At 34.0% G+C, this 19,632-nt stretch overlaps 1 protein-coding gene across 1 annotated transcript in view; it reads right to left on the bottom strand.

The window, feature by feature from the left end:
- Positions 1-1,068: 1,068 nt before the first annotated feature.
- Positions 1,069-19,632, bottom strand: part of GTF2A1 (general transcription factor IIA subunit 1) — a 38,045-nt gene continuing 19,481 nt past the window's right edge. The window contains exons 6-9 of the mRNA XM_005894264.2: positions 18,717-18,850; positions 16,086-16,406; positions 12,969-13,058; positions 1,069-5,938 (exon numbers count right to left, since the gene is read on the bottom strand). Of these exons, the coding sequence (XP_005894326.1) occupies positions 5,831-5,938; positions 12,969-13,058; positions 16,086-16,406; positions 18,717-18,850 (653 nt within the window). The 3' untranslated portion in view covers positions 1,069-5,830. The remainder of the gene's footprint in view (positions 5,939-12,968; positions 13,059-16,085; positions 16,407-18,716; positions 18,851-19,632) is intronic.

Below are 19,632 nucleotides of genomic sequence, written 5' to 3'. Positions count from 1 at the left end.
CACGTTGTCAAGGACTGTAATAAATGCAACGTATGTATCATGTCATTTGTCATTATGTCACAACAAACCTATGAGGTAGTCTAGTTTGGTAATATGCCCAAAGTCACTGCTGTCAATCCAATCCACACTAGGATTAGAACCCAGACAATCCAACTTCACTGCTTTTAAAGACAGCAACTACCTTATTCATCTGTGGCTTATCCAATAACACTGATCACAATTCCATGCCTATGGAAGATCACAGAGTTGAATGAGTATGTTAATACATGCTCTGTGCTTGATTCCCTTTCAGCCTCAGAAAACATACATTTCAGACAGAAACAGAAGTAACCAGTTACTTACACAGCATCTTCCTCTTTGGCTGGAAGTAGGAGCAATGACACAAAGGCTATTTGCCTCCATAAACAGGATTGCCAACAAGCACTGGGAGAGAGGTTCATGTCAGAGTGATGTAATCATTCTTTCAATGTCTTTCAGTAACAGTGTTTCATTATTTTCTCCACAAATGAAATGAGCAGAACCCAGTGCTATTTAGGAAAATTACATAATTTTTAAAATGTTATAACATTACTACAGTTTTAGCTTTGGGAAAAATCCAATCTATTTTAGACATATAATTCAAGAAGGGAAAGCAAAGCTTACAGACTTCCCAGTGTGTTTCATTCTTCTTCTCCATACCCCATCATTCACTTTTCTCCTCTTAGGCCCTTTCTGCTACAGACAGACGCACGGCTCCATTAACTCAAACCTCCCAGGCTTAATTTGTTTTGGTGTATCCAAATCTTTTACTGCCTCTCAATTCAGACCATATTCTCTTTTGCTATTCTTGACCATTTAAAAGTATTTTTCAGCTCCACGGATATTATGAAGTTAATAACTGGGATATCTGAGCGCCTACTATGGTACAAAATGCACCACTTTAGGATCTTTATGTATATTATCTCACTTAATTCTCAAAACCATACTGCTGTAATTTTATGTATGGAGAAACTGAGGCCAAAAAGGTTAAGGTCATCAATGTAGGAGCCTGAATTAAACTGCAAAAATACAAGATTTGCTGCAACAAAGAAAGCATCTTTATTATGATTGTTTTAATGGTTAAACTTTGCAAGTTTCCTAGATAAAATAGTAACAGGATAAAAAAAATTACAAAAAAGCAAGCTTCTTAATGATTCATTTGAAATAACTATAAATAAAAATACTTGCTAATTATTTAATACTTTCTAAAATAACACAAAATATATTCAATATGTAGTACAGGCCTTAATGATCTGATTCTTTTATGCAACTATTTACAAACTCTAAAGTAAAATAAAAATATATAGCTAAACAGTGAAATTAAAAAACAAGGTTGTTCTCAAATAATTTTATCCTAAGTAATCTATTCTTTGGAGTAGAAATACTCACTTAATACAATATGTTATTTATATCAATTTTTAGTTACACTTTGTTGGTGTGGCTTTAGCCCAATTTAAATTCCTGTGTGCCTAGAAATTACAACTATTCCTTTTAAAAAGTACTAAGAATTTATAACAGTTTAATATTCAGACTGACATCCCACCCCAATTAAAGGTATAGAATTTAATGATACCTCTTTTTGATAATGGAACTTATTAACAATGTGAAGCATTTTCCTTTCTCAACTCTATAGTTTTATTCAGTTATCTATATAACAATTTTATAAACTAGTAAGCAAAGCAAGCAGCATTACTTTTTTTAAATAACATCTTTAATTAAAGTTTTTGCAAAGGTAAAATATTAAACTTAAAATAGGTCTTAGTACATCAAAATACTAAGTTCTCTAATTGTATTCCAAGATGGTCTTTAAAACATAATATCCCGTATATCACAGAAGAGCAACCTTGATCTGCAATTGTACAGAATGAATTTTACAAACATAATAAATATATTTACGCCCTTACACATAACAGTATGTACAACAGCAGTTGACAATAGTAGCTCAGAACAGCAAAAAGAATTAGCTCCTCCCCCCAAATTGTAGCCCTGAAGCATACCGGATGATTTAAGGAAACTTAACTTGAAATAGTAGTTAATAACTCAGTGTAGTTCTTCTCCTAAAAGAAAAAACAATTTTTCTTGTTCCTCAAAATAAAAATATCAAGTTCTGTGTGTTCTTCCTTAAACCATAAAAAATGACAAAAAATAGACTAAGGCAGACTTAAAAAGGGAATACAAACTTCAGAATAATTTCCATAGCATAATAGATTAAAATGCAAAACTATTTAACATAAACCCATGAGGAAATATATAAAGCAACTATTTTTCAACCAATGAATTAAAAACCTGAAACAGCCGACTCAGACGGATAGGTGGGAGATAGATAGATGTATGAAATAAAATGAAAATGTACAAAGGTGGATCAATAAAATATTACATTGCACAAAAGCTCAAAAAAGTTCAAGATGAAATAATCTGAAAATACAGGAATTTCTTAAGAGGAAGAAAAAGCTAAGATATAAAGGGAGCTCCCAAGAAAATTATGTCTGATTTCTTATACAAGGTTTATTTATTTCTGAAAAGAATGGTGACATTATTGCTATAAGATAATCAAAAATTACTCTTAGAAGGAGATAACACTTTTCATTCCTCCATAAAAGCCAGAAAAAAAGCAAACCAAATCCTTGATTTTCATATAGCAAAAGAAAATCTTTATACAAAAGCTATTATACTTTTATTTTTATGTTCTTGCAGTCTAAACCAGAGTCTATTAGACTATGCTCTTCAAGAACACATTTTAATCATATACACACTGCTCAAATCTTGATGCATGCCAAAAAGAACATCATCAAGGTGGCTTTGATTTTAAGAGAGGCAACAATATAAATGTGGTGCTATGATGGCATTTAATAGAAAGAAATGTGAACATTTAAAAAAATATAAAAGCCCAATATAAAGATCCCCCTCATATAACAGACATTTTAGTCCAGAAACTAATTGCACATTAGAGTTGTTTTAGCCAAATGTGGCACTCCACAGAATTTAAATGTGCTCTCAGCCATTCAAATGGTCTGATTATCCAAATGACCACCAAAAAAAAAAAGAGTACATACACTGAAAGGCACACATTTTCACACTTAAACCTAGTACTTTTGTGTAAATTTTCCTTAGCACTGTTGATTGTTTTTTAATAAAAGGTGCCATCATCATCTGTGCAAATCTAAACAAATCCTTTTCTGAAACCTTCACTTATTTCATAATACCAAGTCTGAACTATTTTCCTTCTTTGAATAAACGTTATCTTTACTTCAAAATTTTGAAAGTGGGAATCCTTGCATTTTCAAAGGAATGACATTTTTAATGGAACCTAATGAAATGATGTTAAATAAAATGTTAAAAGCATGATTAACAATTCAAGTACAATAAAAGATAAGCAAGTGGCATTCTTACAGCAAGCCACTATAATAAAACTAAAACATGCTATTTGACTGTAAAGGAACACAATGCAGTGATATATAAGAGCACAATTTGGTATGCAGTGTTGTTTGGACCAGTTTTCAGAATTTTCACAGGTAAAAGAAAAGCGCTTGCCAAGTATGTTATAATTGATATGCAATATACACAGGTGCAAATATAAATGGTTATTTTCTGCTTCAAAACAACCCTACTAAGTCACACTGAAAGCAGTGGTTGTTCATATTTCACTGTTATAAAAACAGGCTAGTATACAATTCTATTATGAATACAATGTTTTTGTCTACATAGAGAGTCCAAAATATAAGCTGAGTATCATATAGTAATCCAAGGTTCAGTAGCGTAAGAACTACTAGATAGCCAAAGGGTTTCAATCAACACTGCAGCAATGCTAAACTTTTATAGGTAGTTCAGGTCACTGACTTCTTCACCAGGTAAATATAAACCTACTAGCAACTATACTGAAGGACAAACGAACAACAGGACTTCTGTGATTTTACTCCCTTCCTCTCTCCTCCCAGGCTCAAAAAAAACAAAGCAAAACAAAAAACCTGCGTGTGCTTTGAGCATAGTGGGGTAAACAAATAAACCTCCAAAAAACTAATATAGTAAAAATTAAAACCGTATCACCAGATATGGCATCGAAATAAATCTAACTACTAGCATGCTAGAAACCACCATTTATATCAAAGTTCAGAACATAAGTTAAAGGGACCAAGGTGGTATTTTGGGAGGGAAGTAGGCAAAAGAAAAAAAAAAAAAATTAGCCTTTTCAAGAAGTTTAAAGATTTGTGCTAAAAAAAAAAAAAAAAAAACAATATAAAACAGCTCACAGTTTTTCTCTGCAACGTACTTTAAAGTGTTTCTCTGTTACTTCTGGAAACACAAAGGCAAATAAAAGGAAGACAAAAGTGGAAGACTTAAAAAAAAATCAATATACAAGTTAAACACATGTGAATTTTGTCAAAATAAACCATGAAAAGAATTAGGTGTTAAGAACAAAGGTGAGGACACGTGTTCCTGCAATTCTCCCAAGCAACTCGTTCACACTGAACATAGAGCACTGCCACATCGTTCTTTAGAGCCCCTTACAGAATACAGAGCTATGCATTCTTCATATACATATTACATTTCTACTGTTTTTAATATACAAGTCAAATTTCTATGCTGTCTTCCCGATGTGCAAACTGGAGCCCATGTCTGTATTATCAGCGGCCTGGAAGGGCCAGTGCAAGAGAGGTAAGTATGTACTTAGTGGCCCACCCTCCTCTAACCCCAAAAATTTCTTCCTCAAATTACAAAGTTGCATTTTAAAAAATGTGTTCAATTAGAATAAGAGTTTTAAAATTCTTTACTAGTAAACACAAAAAACTTTTAAAATTACTAAACTGTTTGATAAAAATCCAGGTCCTCACCACCTGCCCAATGCATCAATCAATGCACAGAATGTTATCTAAATGTTTGTTTAGCTTAAAGACTAAACATATATATAAGCATACACTTCAGCCCAACAGGAAAATTATCTATTCATATGTATATAATTCCAGCTAGATGGTACCTGTGTGCAACAAAACTGCATTCCTGAGGAGCCACTTGGGGTTTCTTTTTAAGGTGTGGGACTAAAAGAAACAAATACAATTCTGTTAGGAAACTGAAGTTGTCATTTTAATTCTGCTCAACTCAGACAAGACCCAAGTCTTTATAATGAGTCTGAAAACCTAATTAAAATAAACATCCACTCCTAGGTAAATTTTGTCTCCAAACTGTAATTACTGATTATACACTTCCTTTAACTTGTAAATAGATGTTTCATCAAGCAGGGAAGGAAGAGGTATATATTACTGAGGGAGAACAGCAAGTAAAAATATTTAAGACCTATAAGAGTTCTAAACTGTTTCCTTATACAAGTGAATTAAAATTCAACACCATAATTCTTACCCTTTTGTAAAAAGCTCAACACGCAATTTTTACCAAATATAACCACGTACAATAAGCAGTTTCAGTTCAATCTATCAAAAGGGAAGTTTCTTCAGTTCATTCCAACAAGTATCTTCTGGCTGAACTCAAGTTGGAGGAAGGAATATAAACAAAGCTTTACATGCTAATCACCAGTGGCAGGTACCTGTATTTAAAATCGACAACTCTGGTTTTCTTACACAAATCCCCACCCTCCCCACCCCAACAACCCCAGGTGCTACAGTTCCATGGCTTGCCAGTTAGAAGTAGTGTCTGTGTTGTCAAGGTCTCTTTGTTCCAGTAGCTCTGCTTCTACTGCACTTTTCTGACATGCAGAAGTTAAGTTTTGGTTGGTATATGTCCCAAGTTTCAAACTGTCCACTTTAAATTTTTTTTTAAGTTTCTTTTGTTTTATTTATAAAAGAAAATGAACCAACTCTTTTCACCATTCTGCATCTCCAATGGCTTTGGAAAATATATAATCTCTTCCATTAAGATTCATAATGCCATCCTTGAGATGAAATTTCCATTTGTTTTTACTTCTGTGTATCTAAATAAATAAGTAAAAAATGCATGAAATAAAATAAAAAGAGGAAACAAACAACAACAAAACCCATTCACACACCAAACATGTATATTATTGCAATTGCAAACTGTTTTCTTTTTTGAGATATAATTGACAAGTAACATAGCAGTTTCAGATGTACAAAGTAATGACTAGATCTCTGTGTATACTGCAAAATGATCTCCACAGTTAAGCCTGTTAACATCCATCACCATGCATAGTTACAAATTTTTTTCCTGTGATGAGAACATTTAAGCTCTTTGTTAACTTTCAAATACACAGTGTCATCAACTGTAGTCATCATGCTGTGCATTGTATCCGTGAATACTTATAACTTGAAGTTTGTGTCTTTGACCACCTTCGCTCATTTCACCTAACCTCCAAACCCTGTCTCTGGCCATCTGTTCTCTGTATCTATAAATTCAGGGTTTTTTGTTTAGATTTTCTTTATGCTGCAGTTGTTAATGGGATTGTTTTCTTATTTTCTCTTTCTGATAGTTCATTATTAGTGCATAGAAACCCAACAGATTTCTGTATCCTGCAACTGTACTGAACTCATTTATAGTTCTGACAGTTTGTTGGTGGAGTCTTTAGCATTTTTTTTGTAGTATCAAGTTACCTGCGAATAATGAGTCTTACTCCTTCCTTTCTTCATTTGTGTTTTATTTCCTTTTCTTGCCTAACTGCTCTGACTAGGACTTTCCATCCAGTGCTGAATAAAAATGGTGAGAGTGAACATGCCTGTCTCTTTTCTAATCTTAAAAGAAAAGCTCTGTGCTTTTCAGAGTATGTTACCTGTGGGTCTGTCATATATGACCTTTATTCAGTTGAGGTACATTACCTCCACAACAATTTTGTTGAGACTTTTTATGTTACATTTTGTCAAATGCTTTTTCAGCACCTACTGAGACCATCCCATGATTTTTGTCCTTCATGTTGTCAACATGGTATATCACACTGATTTGAAGATGGTGAGCCTTCCTTGAATCCCTGGAATAAATACCACTTGATCATGGTATATGATCTTTTTAAATAAATTGCTGAATTTAGTTTTCTAATATTTTGTTGAGCACTTCTGCATCTATACTCATCAGGATGATACCAGCTTATAATTTTCTTTTCTTATGGCACCCTGGTCTAGTTTTGGTATCAAGGTAACTAACGCTGGTCTTGTAAAATGAGTTTAAAAATGTTTTGTCTTCTTCTGTTTTTTCGAACCATTTGAGAAGGATTGGTATTAATTTTTCTTAAATGTTTGGTAGAATTTACCAGTGAAACCATCTGGTCCTAGACTTTTGTTTATTGGGAAGTTTTTCATTATTGATTCAATCTCCTTACTAGTAATCAGTATGTTCAGATTTTTAATTTCTTCATGATTCAGTCTTATAAGGTTTTATGTTTCTAGGAATTTATCTACTTCTATATGGACCAATTTGTTAAAGTATAATTATTCACAGTAGTCTCATATGATCCTTTGTATTTCTATTATCAGTTGTTAACTCTTTCATTTGATTTGAATCCTCTCTTTTCTCTTTTTGAGTCTCACTAAGGTTTGTCAAATTTGTTTATCTCTACAAATAATCAGCTTTTAGTTTCATTGATCTTTTTTTCTATTATCTTTTTAGTCTCCATTTAGTCCCTCTGATCTTTGTTATTTCCAGCCTTCCATTAACTTTGGGCTTCTTCCTGTTCCTTTAGGTGTAAAGTTAGATTGTTTGAGATTTTTCCTTGTTTCTTGATGTAGGCATTTCTATGTACTTCCTTCCTAGAGCTGCTTTTGCTGTATTCTACATGTTTAGTATGGTGTATTTCCATTTTCATTTGTCTCAAAGTATTTTCAAGTTCAGTAGCATATTGTTTAATCTCCATCTGATTTCTATTTTCATACAACTGTGGTCAAATTGCATTTTAATAGTTTGATACAATCTCTCTCTCAAAAAAACCAATTAGCTAGGTGAATTTTTCAAAAGTCTATAATTAATATTTATTTTATAGCTCTTAGTATTTGGGTTCATTAAAGTAGTTAATAATGTTTCTCTGCAAATTATTTTAATCTCTACCAGGTCTGCATATACGTGTCATTTCCTATACAATTCTTTAGAGGCAAATATTTAAAACAGGAATACCCTTTGTTCTCCCTGATGCTTCTAGAACACTTTTTATGTTTTGCCTTTTCTCTGTAACTCCTTTTAAGTCTATACGATTTAATTAACCAGAGGCTTTTCTTCATTCTCCCTATCTACTGACCACCAGGACATTTTTTCCTCATTATTGGTATCATGCTTACAACTACTCTCTTCTTCCTCACATACACTAACAACTTACATATTGCTGACTTTTTAAATACTGTGGCCCCCCAGTATAAGAATTCATACTAATATTAGTATTTCTCTAATTATTATTTTATCTCTAATTCTACTTTACTTGTCTTCAGGACACCTGGCAACTGTTTTCTAAAAGGCCACCAATAAGTTTCTAGTTACTGCATCAATAGCCTCTTGTCATACGACATATTAAAATACTTTTTAACTGATTTCCAGGTCTTCACTCTCTCCCTTACCTTCAATCATAAGCATCACTCCCATTTCAGGCTTTCATTTTAAAAGGAGAAAATTACAGCCTGGAGAAGTTCAATGAGATGATCAATGACATATCACAATTAAGTGACAAAAGATGATTCCTTTGCCCCAGTCCAAGACGCTTTCTATTTATCAGGCTGTTTTCCATAATAATGCAGAAATTCTCACTATGTACAGGCATTTTCTTATCCCACTGCTAAAACTCCATGGTCTAACATCCCCATGCAAACAGTCTCCATGAGTATTCTTGGCAAATCACTGTTTAGTGTCTGCTTGAGTGTGATTAAAAGTGGAAGGTGAAGAATTGCAAATTCAGTTATCCCTTCCTGGGACAGCCCCCTTGCAAGTCTTTCATACTTTACCCCTTACTAAAAGCTGCTTACCCCAAACTTCTTATTGATCCTAGTCCTGCCTTTTGGAAAGTTAATCTAAAAAACAGTGAATACTTCATATATTTGAAAACCACTCTCATGCCCTTCCTTAAGATCACTAACTTAAGCTATATATAAATTTACCATATATCTATCTTTTCTCATTTATTACAGCAAAATAGAGTATAATAAAGTGAAACAGTATTCAGAAGAGGGCCTCTTACATTAAGTGGTCTTATTTTGTTGTTGTTTAGTCACTAAGTCGTAGCTGACTCTTTTGTGACTTCCCCTAGACTGAAGCCTGTCAGGTTCCTTTGTCTATGGGATTTTCCAGGCAAGAGTACTGGAGTGGGTTGCCATTTCCTTTTCCAGGGGATCTTCCTGACCCAGGAATCAAACCCATGTCTCTTGTGTCTCTTGTACTGGCAGGTGGATTCTTTACCACTGAGCCACCAGAGAAGTCCAAGTGGTCTTATAACTCTGGTCTAATTACACTATTTAGATTATTACACTTAACACCTTAGGATGGATGATTTGAACATCTAACAGATATAAAACTAACATGTCCCAAACCAGCCACTCTCCCCTCCTAAATCTGCTCCATCTGCAGCTTTTCCCATCTCAGTTGATGGTATCTTCATTCTTTTGACTAATTCCTCATTTAAAAAAAAAAAAATCCTGGAGTCATTCTTGATTCCCTTTTTTATCTTCTTCCACATACACAAGAGTCAGGAAAGCCTGTTGACTCTTCCTTCAAAACATCCAAGATCCAGATGCTTCTCATCACTTCCAATGCTATCATCCTAGCCTTAATCACCATTTTCACTCATGTGGATTACTATGATTTCCCTCTATTAATCTCATTTCAACCTTTGTTTCTTCTATATTCTGTTCCCAACAAAGCAATTTTTTTTTAAGATTAAAATGTAAGTGATACTACTTTTGTATATTTGAAACCTTCCAAGAGCTTCTCACTCAGAGTGAGAGCCCATGTCCTCACAAAGTCCTACACCACACCGCCTGCCCTCACTGACCTGATTTAATCTCCTGCTATACTGCTCCCCCAAGCCCAGCTACACTGGCCTCCTTGCTGCTTCTCACACAAAGAAGGCAGGTATGCCATCAAATAACGACATGGCTAACTTTCATCAAGCCTTTGATCCTGTTTCCTTTCCCACTCTATAATTACCCACACTAATTATCAACTTCTAACATAGCATATTAATTACAGTTGAACCTTTAACAGTATGGGTTTGGAAATGCACAAATCAACTTATACACAGGTATTTTTCAATAATAAATACCACAGAATTAAGTGGACTGTGGTTGGATGACTATACATATACAGACGAACCACAGATACAGAAGGCTGCCTCTAAGTTACATGCAATTAGCCCCAGTGTTGTATTAAGGTAACTGTAATTTGTTTTATCTTTTTGTTATGTTTTAGCCTTTTCTCCCTCAACTAGAGTAAGCTTCCAAATGGCAGGGACTGTTTTGTTTTGTTCACTGGCTTATCTCAAGCTCCTAGAACAGTGAGTGCCCTGGAACATCACAGACACTAAGTATTTTTTGAATAAAAAGATCTCTGTCTCCTTTTCTCTTTGACTTCCTATAGAGAAAGTATTAATTATCCTAAAAATGGATATATAAATTTATTTCTAGTACGGAACAAGTAACTATAAGCTGAAAGATATGGAATTAAATAAACAAGCAATGAGTAGCCAGGAAAAAAGAATTCCACAGACAAGTAAAGGAACTGCAGTTTGCTGCAAGACAACTTGCAAAAAGCAAATACAGAAAGTATCATATGCATCAAGTAATATTCCATATACTAAGTACTGAAGTCATATTGAGTATTAAGTAGTAAATATTTTTACTTGACTAAATCACAAAATATAACTTGAAAAACAATTCATTTACTGGCCTTACATTAAGTCCTGTATAAAGGAGTATACAGGACTGAGTGCAAGGAAAAAGGCCTCTGAACTTTCCTCATGACAAAAATATTAAGTAACACTATCTACAAACAAGGCCGATGCCTCAATACCTGATGCCATCAGTCCTTACCTATCCATACTATGTGAGAACTCTGCCTCATTATTAGATTTAAAGCTCTCATCTGACTGGCAACACAATCAATTCTTTGTATGACTGCTGCTAAAACTGACTCACTGTTGAAATTTAGGCTTCAAAAATAAACTCCTAAAGTTCAAGTTGCCTCAAACTACACCCAAGCCCATTTCAGAACACCACCATTCTTACACTGTTGGCTAAAACCCTCCAATCTCCAAAACTCATTTGATAATAAAAATTAGATCTCTGTAAACTTTAAAACTGTTTACCATACAACAAACTACTTAAAAGTTACTTTTAAATTTCTTACTTTAAAACATTAAAATATTGCCTCCATGAGCAAAACAAACCAATTTTAACGTTAAAAATATTAAGTGTACAAAGGAGAATACTAGTCTCTTATAATATGAAAATACTTAGAAGCATATTCCTCAGTCAAGCTAAGGTAAAGGTCCTTTCTTATGTATCTGACATCCTGCTATCATGATACTGCATTCTGGATAATCTGGTTGCCAACAGGGTCCCTTGAGTCTTCCTGACAATAAAGATTTACTGGTATCCCCTGTTGTTTCAACTTCAATACTTTTCCTCCAAATGCATATAACAAGAAATTACTTGTATTACCATGTGCTTGGTGTAAGGTATTATGAGTGCTTAACTTAGTAGTCATAAGGTACAAAAGTGGATGCCCTGATACTCTGAATCAGTGACCTCACTAACCTAATTCTATAATTTCACTGGTACTTAACTGGCTTAATTTTACCTTTACATTAGGAAATGATAAGATTCATTTTTTAATAAACATTTTTCCTACAGATGTTTGCAATAAACATGGCTATTTATAATATTCATTTTATAAAAGCAACACAAATTTAAGACTTTCATCATTTGTAAAAGAGGGCATAAAGAGCACAAATTTTGCATGAGTATAGATTGATCCCTGGGTTGGCAAGATCCCCTGGAAAAAGGAAAGGCTACCCACTCCAGTATTTTGGCCTGGAGAATTTCATGGACAGTCCATGAGGTCACAAAGAGTCAGACACGACTGAGCAACTTTCACTTTCACTTCTAGTACTTGACACAATTAGGCACTTAATAAATAGACGTTTAGTGAATGAGAAGTGCTTATAAATAAAACCCAACTATATCTATCATAGTTTTCAACACTCGGAAAAGATCTCTGTTGAAATTAAACTATAAAAATGAAGCATAATTTGTGGATTATAAATTTAATGGCTATAGCCAGAAAACAATTCTGATTAAATGTTTCAATAAACAAAAAAATCTCGACAATGCCAAAACTATAACGAAAATACTTGAGAAGTAACATCCTTTTTAAGAATTAAGAAATTAAGGAGTCAATAGCTAATTTTCATAGAACCTAGTTTAAAATTTTTCTATTGCTACCAAAATTTTGTTGTTGTTCAGTCCCCACATTGTGTATGGCTCTGCGACCCCATGGACTGCATACAGCAAAGTTAAATAATTTAAAATAACTTTCAGTAAAAACGTATCTTTTGTTAGTTACCAGTCTTGTTTATTACCCTCATTCAAAAGGCTACAGAAAGGTTCAATTAAAGCCTTTTAAGTTTTGAGGTAGTTGAGGTCAGAGGGAAAATAGGGTTATCCCACTTACTTAATATTCATATTAAAAGACAACATAAACTGGCTTTACTTTGTTAATAAGTTGGGAGACACAATCTAAATGGAAAACAACATACTTTTTATGATTTCATGCATAACTTATTTTTCAACTATAGTTATACAAATTAATTTCTCACTCCATTACAATAATCTACTAAAGTATAACACTGTTTTCATTCACACAGTTTATACTCAAGTTTCTAAGAGGCACCAATCAGCTAACCAAATGCTTGAACACGGCAGACAGGATGGTTTAAGAAAGAAATTACAATAGCAAAAATGTTAGTAACCTGATGACTGGCTTCCCTGGTGGCTCAGACAGTAAAGAACTGATTAAATCCTTACCTTATCATACTGGCACACAACAACATTTTCTGTATCAAAGAGTTCCTGTCCTTCCTCATCACTCACATCATCTTCACTATTGAGAGGTTCCTAAAAATTAAAAAAGAGTTCATTTATTTATATTTCATGTATTACTAAAAAAAGGTCCTTCTAATATTCACTGAAAAGAAACACAGTGACCTTGAAGTTCTTTGAGAACCAAGGGCCAGACAGATCCACATACACTATGAACATATTGTTAATTGGCTATGTTAAGATTCTGCCAGTGTCACTGAAATTCCAGCAAGAAATTAAATATAGTAATTAAAATAGTTAAGCTATATAATTTATATGACTCAAAAGATGTTACTTTATTTCATTTTTTCAGAATAGCACAAGAAGATAACTCTTTCCAGTAACTATTTGTCTACAAGTGGACCTAGGAAAATATGAAGATTTAATGAGATAATGGTATGTGTACCACCAGAAGCAGCTGTGTAAAAAAAAGAAAACACTGGTGAAGTTGGAAAAGGAAAACAAGTATATAAAAAAGGTCGGCAGCCTAGCTAGTCTTGACATTAAAGACTAGGAATACAAATTAGTATGTCTACTGGTGGAGGCTTAAAGCATAACTAAGGCAACCACATTTTAAAGGGGGGGATCTTGATCTCACTAATGAAGAGAATCAAATGCCAAGATCTAGCTAGAACATAAAATGACCAATCAAGTTAACCTTGACCTCAGCTGTGACAGACAATAAAACATACAACTCTAATTTCTAATTAATGAAGAAAGAGAAGCTAGGGCAAAATAAAAATGGAAAGAAAAATAATCAAAACAAATACTGTATATAAACTATGAAATCTAGAAAAATGGTACAGATGAACTTACCTGCAAAGCAGAAACAGAGACACAGAGAATAAGTGTATGGATCCAAAGGGGAAGGCAGGGGTGGGACAGATTGGGATTGGCATATATACACTCTTATGTATAATACAGATAACTAATGACAACCTACTATATAGCACAGGACTCAATGATCTGTGATAACCTAAATGGGAAGGAAATCCAAAAACAGAGGTGATATGTGTATATATATAGCTGATTCACTTTGTTGTATAGGAGAAACTAACACAACATTGTAAAGCAACTATACTCCAATTTAAAGAAAAAACAGATTTTAAGTCTCTAAGCCTGTACCTACTTACACACATGTATATGTATATATTCTGTAATTCAAAATAGTTATCACCAACATAAATGTAAAAAAATTTACTGAGGTAAATTTCATCAGTTTTAACCATTCTAAGGTGTACAATTTGCACTTAGTATGTGCAATTATCACCACTATCACCGTTTCTAACCAATATTATAGAACTTAGCCAACTAGGCAAGAAAAACTGCTATTTTTTCACATTTGATTTGATTGCCTACAAAGAATACATGAAAGAGTCAAGAGGCTACCCAGTAAATACAGATGACCATGGCCGCCGGCACCCCCACCTGAAAATCCTGTTTCTTTTGATCATCCCACTGTGTACAGGGAAGGAGTAGGTAGGCATTAAGTACACTCAGGAAATCAAGAACTATATGTTTCTCTTTTCAAAGAGCTTTTTAAAATTTGCTATGGTGTTTATAACAAAAAAGAAAATTGAAAAAAAAAAGTGGTGTAGCAGAAGCCTTTTGCTGCTCATCATTAATCAAGGAAATAAAAATTAAAATCAAAATGAAAAATTTTCTGCCTACCAAACTGGCAAAAAAAATTAAGAAGCCTGACAATGTCAAGTATTGGTGAAGACAATGCATGCATCATTATATACTGAATGCCAGAAGTGTAATTAGTACAACATTGTGCCATTTTATTGTAACTTGAAGATATGCATGCCTTATGATTCAGCAATTCAATCTTTAGGTATAGCACTTGAATGTGTCCCTAGAAGACATATTCCAGAATATTTTATAACTGTACAGTTAACAAGTGGAAACAACCCTAATGCCCAATGTATCACAAAAATGGATAAACTTTTAACATTTAACAGTGAAAATACTTTTAGGTGTATGCAACAACTTAGATGAACCTCAAGAATACCATCTTGGGAAAAAAATCAACTTGCAGAAGAATACACAATTATTCCACTTCTAAACAGGCATGAAAAACTAAACAATATGCTCCTTAGGAATATAAATACTTATGGTAAAATATAAAGGCAAGGTAGTGACGAACACACAATTCATGAGCAAGGATACTCTGATGGTAGAAGGAAGAAGATGGGGATTAGGGAGGGGCACTCAGGGGACTTTATGTTTGGTAAGGGGATTTTTTTTTTTTTAATTAGATGCAGACACTGGGTTGTTTACACCATAAAACACTTTTTATTTGTTTTATCTATTCAATATTTAATAAAATAGTACTCTTTAAAAAACATTACTTAATTTAAAAGAAGAAAGAAGATAAACCAGAAGATCACATCTTAGGTTGTTGCAGGAGGCAATAACAGTGAAAACTGTGGATAAGACCAACACCATCTTGACTATAAGTACCTAAGCTGGAGCACTGAGGAAAACAAAGATATATTTATGTACTTCTAGAAATACACAACAAAAGATGAATAAGAAAAAATGGTTTGTGAAACTGCCGACAGACAATAAGAGCAGATGAGGTTATCTAAGGAACTGGTATGGAATATGGAACATTTTAACTCTGAAGTGTCTTCTCTTCCCAAATGCTGTTTTAGATTACTGAAGGAAAAGATGAACCACATCTACCTGGTTCTACCAATGTCTTACCCTTAAGCCACATCATGATGAATGTATTAAGCCAAAGAATTAGAATTACTTGCACTGTCATCACATTTCTAAGTAAAACCTAATTTGGTATACGTCTGCTTTTTGTTACCAGCTACAGAAATATTTTATAAATACATCCAGAACAATCTAAAAAACTTATTAACAGTTTAACATTATTTAAAATCTTACACTGTATAGTAATTTTTAAATTATTTAAAATCTTAGTATTTAAAATCTTACATTGTATAGTACCCTAACAGCCTCTAAAAACATAGAATTCATCAATTTGGCACCAAGTGAAGGAAGAACAACTGAGCAGGTCCTCATTTCAAGTCTTTTACTTAAACTTACCTCTTCTACTTGCCCATCTTCAGCTCCATCTTTCTCTTTGTCTTCCTCCTCATCATCATCATAGTCTTCTTCTTCATCTTCATCTTCTTCAGATGATGTATCCCCAGTTCCATCAACTTGCAACACCAGCGGAGCCTGCTGTTGAGCAGGCTGGGCCTGTGGCTGCTGCTGGCCAGTGGCAGTTATCTGCGCTTGTGCTGGTGTAGGTGCTGCCACTGTTGTAGGTATGACTTGAGTCTTGTTTCCTGTAAATAAGATTTGCTGGGGCTGGATGATGACACCTGTTTGTGGTGAAATCCCTCCAGGAAGAGGGGCCAAGACCTAAGACAAAAGAAAAACTACACATTAGGAACTACTCAGAGGATCAAATTGCTCAGATTCATCATTTGATACACAGAAACAGGCCCCAGTGGGAAAGAATCACCCTCAAATGGCCGTATCTCATATACAGGTAAAAACTACCAAAGCACAAGAGGAATGTTTATTGAGTGTACAGATCCACTCAATTTTCATTTTACCATTCAAATTTCTAAAGAAAAACAGATTTTAAAAAATTACAACTGCTACATTTATCAAGTAATTGCTATTATGTATATTTCAGATTCCAGGCCAAGAGTTATATGTTATTAATTTGCTTGAGGTATGGAGGTTTAATAACTTGCAAAGCTTGCAATCTAGTCACTAGGAGACAAAACATGAACCTAGGCTTTCTGGTTCTGCTCTTAATACTAGGCTACACTTTCACTCTATGAAGAACACTGATCTGGAAACTGAAGCCTTGGGTTCCAGTTCTAAGATCACAGATAAAGATGTAGCAGAGGCAAGTCATTTAACCTCGCTTCATTGTTTAAGGTCAATGGTTCTCAACCCTGCTACAAATTATAACAACCTGTAATTTAAAAATATTGATACCTAAGTCACTACTTCTAATATTCTGATTTAACTGATATGAGATAATATCTATTCATTTTATTTAAGGCTTCCCAGATAATTCTAATCATATAACCGAAGTTGCGAACTACCAAGTCAGATGACTTCTAAAGTTCCTTCCAGCTTCTGCATTCTAGGGTTCTGAAGTAAATCGCAGCTCAGAAAGAACATATTAATAAACATTAATTACATCTGTTATAATGGACATATTTATAATTATAGTTACTAAGTAAAAAGCAGAGAATACCCAGTTATAAATTAAAAGTACTAAATGGCAATGTCTTGTCTCTAGGTTCAAGGAAAGCAAAAATAACAAGATAGTATTTCTCTTCACAAGTTTACAGATAAAGTGCAATAGACAAAACAATAACAACTCAAAAAGACAGAAGGTGTAAGAGACATATGATATAGCATATGAGAGGACAGGAACGAGTACTAAACTCAGCTATGGGGGACAAGACCTGGTCAAGGAAGTTTCTCCTGTAGGTAATACTAGAGGTTCTAGTATTTGTGTTTTGGGAGATTAGCCAGGCTTTCTCTGTTTGCCGGGGGGACAGTGGGGAGAACTGCTAGAAGGAAGGCCAAAGGTGGCATTCTATACAGACTGGCATCAAGAGAAACCCAGAAGAACCAGCAGAGCAAAACTGGGAAAGCTGTGAACAGGTTTGATGAATGCGACTCCTCTGACCTAACCTCCCTCATCATACTATCATATAAACATGTGTTTTTGTCTCTACCTCTTTTTCACAGTACACAAGATCCTCAAGAAAATAACTATTTCTCTTTCATCTTTGTCCTCACAAAAGTGTTTAACACTTGGCACACAAGCAGATTCAAGTTATCTGTCAACGTTGATATAAATAACAGCTGAAGCAGGTAAAAACTGGAAGCATGGCAAAAAATAAACAGGAAAGATTAAAAAAAAATCAAGATCACAAAAAAAGATCTTACAACCCATGCTGAGAAATTTACATGTTTTCCAATAAGCAAAAAAGATTTACATATGTTTAGAACAATGACTATAAATAGAGCGGCAGTCAACTTAAGAGGGCATAAGACTGGAGGCAGGGAAATCAAGAGGATAACACAGTATTTTAAGTTAGAAATTATGAAAACATGAACTAAGAAAATGAAAACGGAGTATGGGAAAACAAAACTTGCTTCAAATATATTAAAGGATTGAAAACATGTTTAAACTGAAGTCTGAAAAAAAGAACTATTAAGAACTGGTAGAACTTCATGGTACCTTAGATATTAGAGGTAAGCAAAAGGGAGGAGTCCATGTACCCCTTTCCAGATAATACAAAAGCAAAATGAAACTAGACGTGTTCCTGCTTTGTTCACTCCTAAGCTCCTAAGTCTTTAGTCTCTTGCAAAGACCCTGATACGTAGCCACCCAGTAAATGTGTGTTGAATGAATGCTGAGTAACTAGCTTACGAGGCTGGATGGAGAGTGGTGCCACATATAAAAAGGAAGGTGGGGGTGGGGAGAGGAGAAACCATTAGTAGTGATAACAATTCAGTCAAACATACTGAATCTAAGTTAAGCTATGAGGTGTACAGGAGAAATTCAGAATGACAGGTTGTGTAGTATTGGAGAAGAGTCTAAGAATATGTGTAGATACAGCTGTGGAAAAAGGAAAGGGAAGCACGGAGAAGACAAAAGAACCCCATGGTGGTCAGAACTTAAAAGACTTTTACCTGCTGTATAACAGGAGCTTGTACTCCACCAGGCTGCATTTGTGGTATAACCTGTTGCTGCAGAACCACTGACTGCTGAGGCTGAAAGATATACTGGGCACCATTGGCTGCTCTGACCACTTGCAGAAGCTGGCCTAAAGCAAAAAGTATGCATTCCAAGTTACCACTTCAGCAGTGACCACCTCAAAATAAAACATTTATAGTGACTGACAGCCCATAGTGAATGTCAGAAATTGTTGAGTAAGAAAATTAACAATATTATTAAGGGCTGTCATCTATACACAGTAAACTATAATCCTCACCTTCTCTAACTTCCACATATGGTGAAATACATTGCTTAAAATACTTTATTTTCCTGATAAAGCTGTTTTCCAAAAAAGTTTTAACAGGTTATAAATTGATTAAAAGCATAAATTATTTTTGATAAGTCATGTAAGACCAAATATTTCAGGGGCTGTTTATTTTCAAAGCTTTAAAGAAACAAAAGTATAATAAAGCATTAATATCTTGAACCAAAGCATTGCATTAACTTAGCTTCAACATGAAAAAAAGTAAGAGTTTGCTGAACCAATTATCAATGCCATATAACACTGCATGATTGGCTTACGCAAAATCCCTCTAAAATATTGTTTTAGATAATTCACAATCTTGAGTTAAGTAGCAAGCAATTATATTTCATTAAAATATGCAGCAAGATAAGCTCCTAAGTTTGTTCTTCAAAAATTAAGAAATTAACAAAATAACAAGAAATTGCGTAATTAATATTACAAAGAAAATACTTAAAATCCAGATAAATAAATTCTTCAAACATTATGCTCAGAAGTAAATTTTGCCAGCCTATAGAGAGATACTATTAGAATGCAATAAATTTTGCTATTTTATAGTAAAGTACTATAGGATTTAGTTTAATGCCACA

Source organism: Bos mutus, chromosome 10 (genome assembly GCF_027580195.1).
Source record: "Bos mutus isolate GX-2022 chromosome 10, NWIPB_WYAK_1.1, whole genome shotgun sequence".
Classification (NCBI taxonomy): Eukaryota; Metazoa; Chordata; class Mammalia; order Artiodactyla; family Bovidae; genus Bos; species Bos mutus.
Note: the sequence above shows the minus strand (reverse complement) of the source record. Positions and strands in the feature narration are given on the sequence as shown.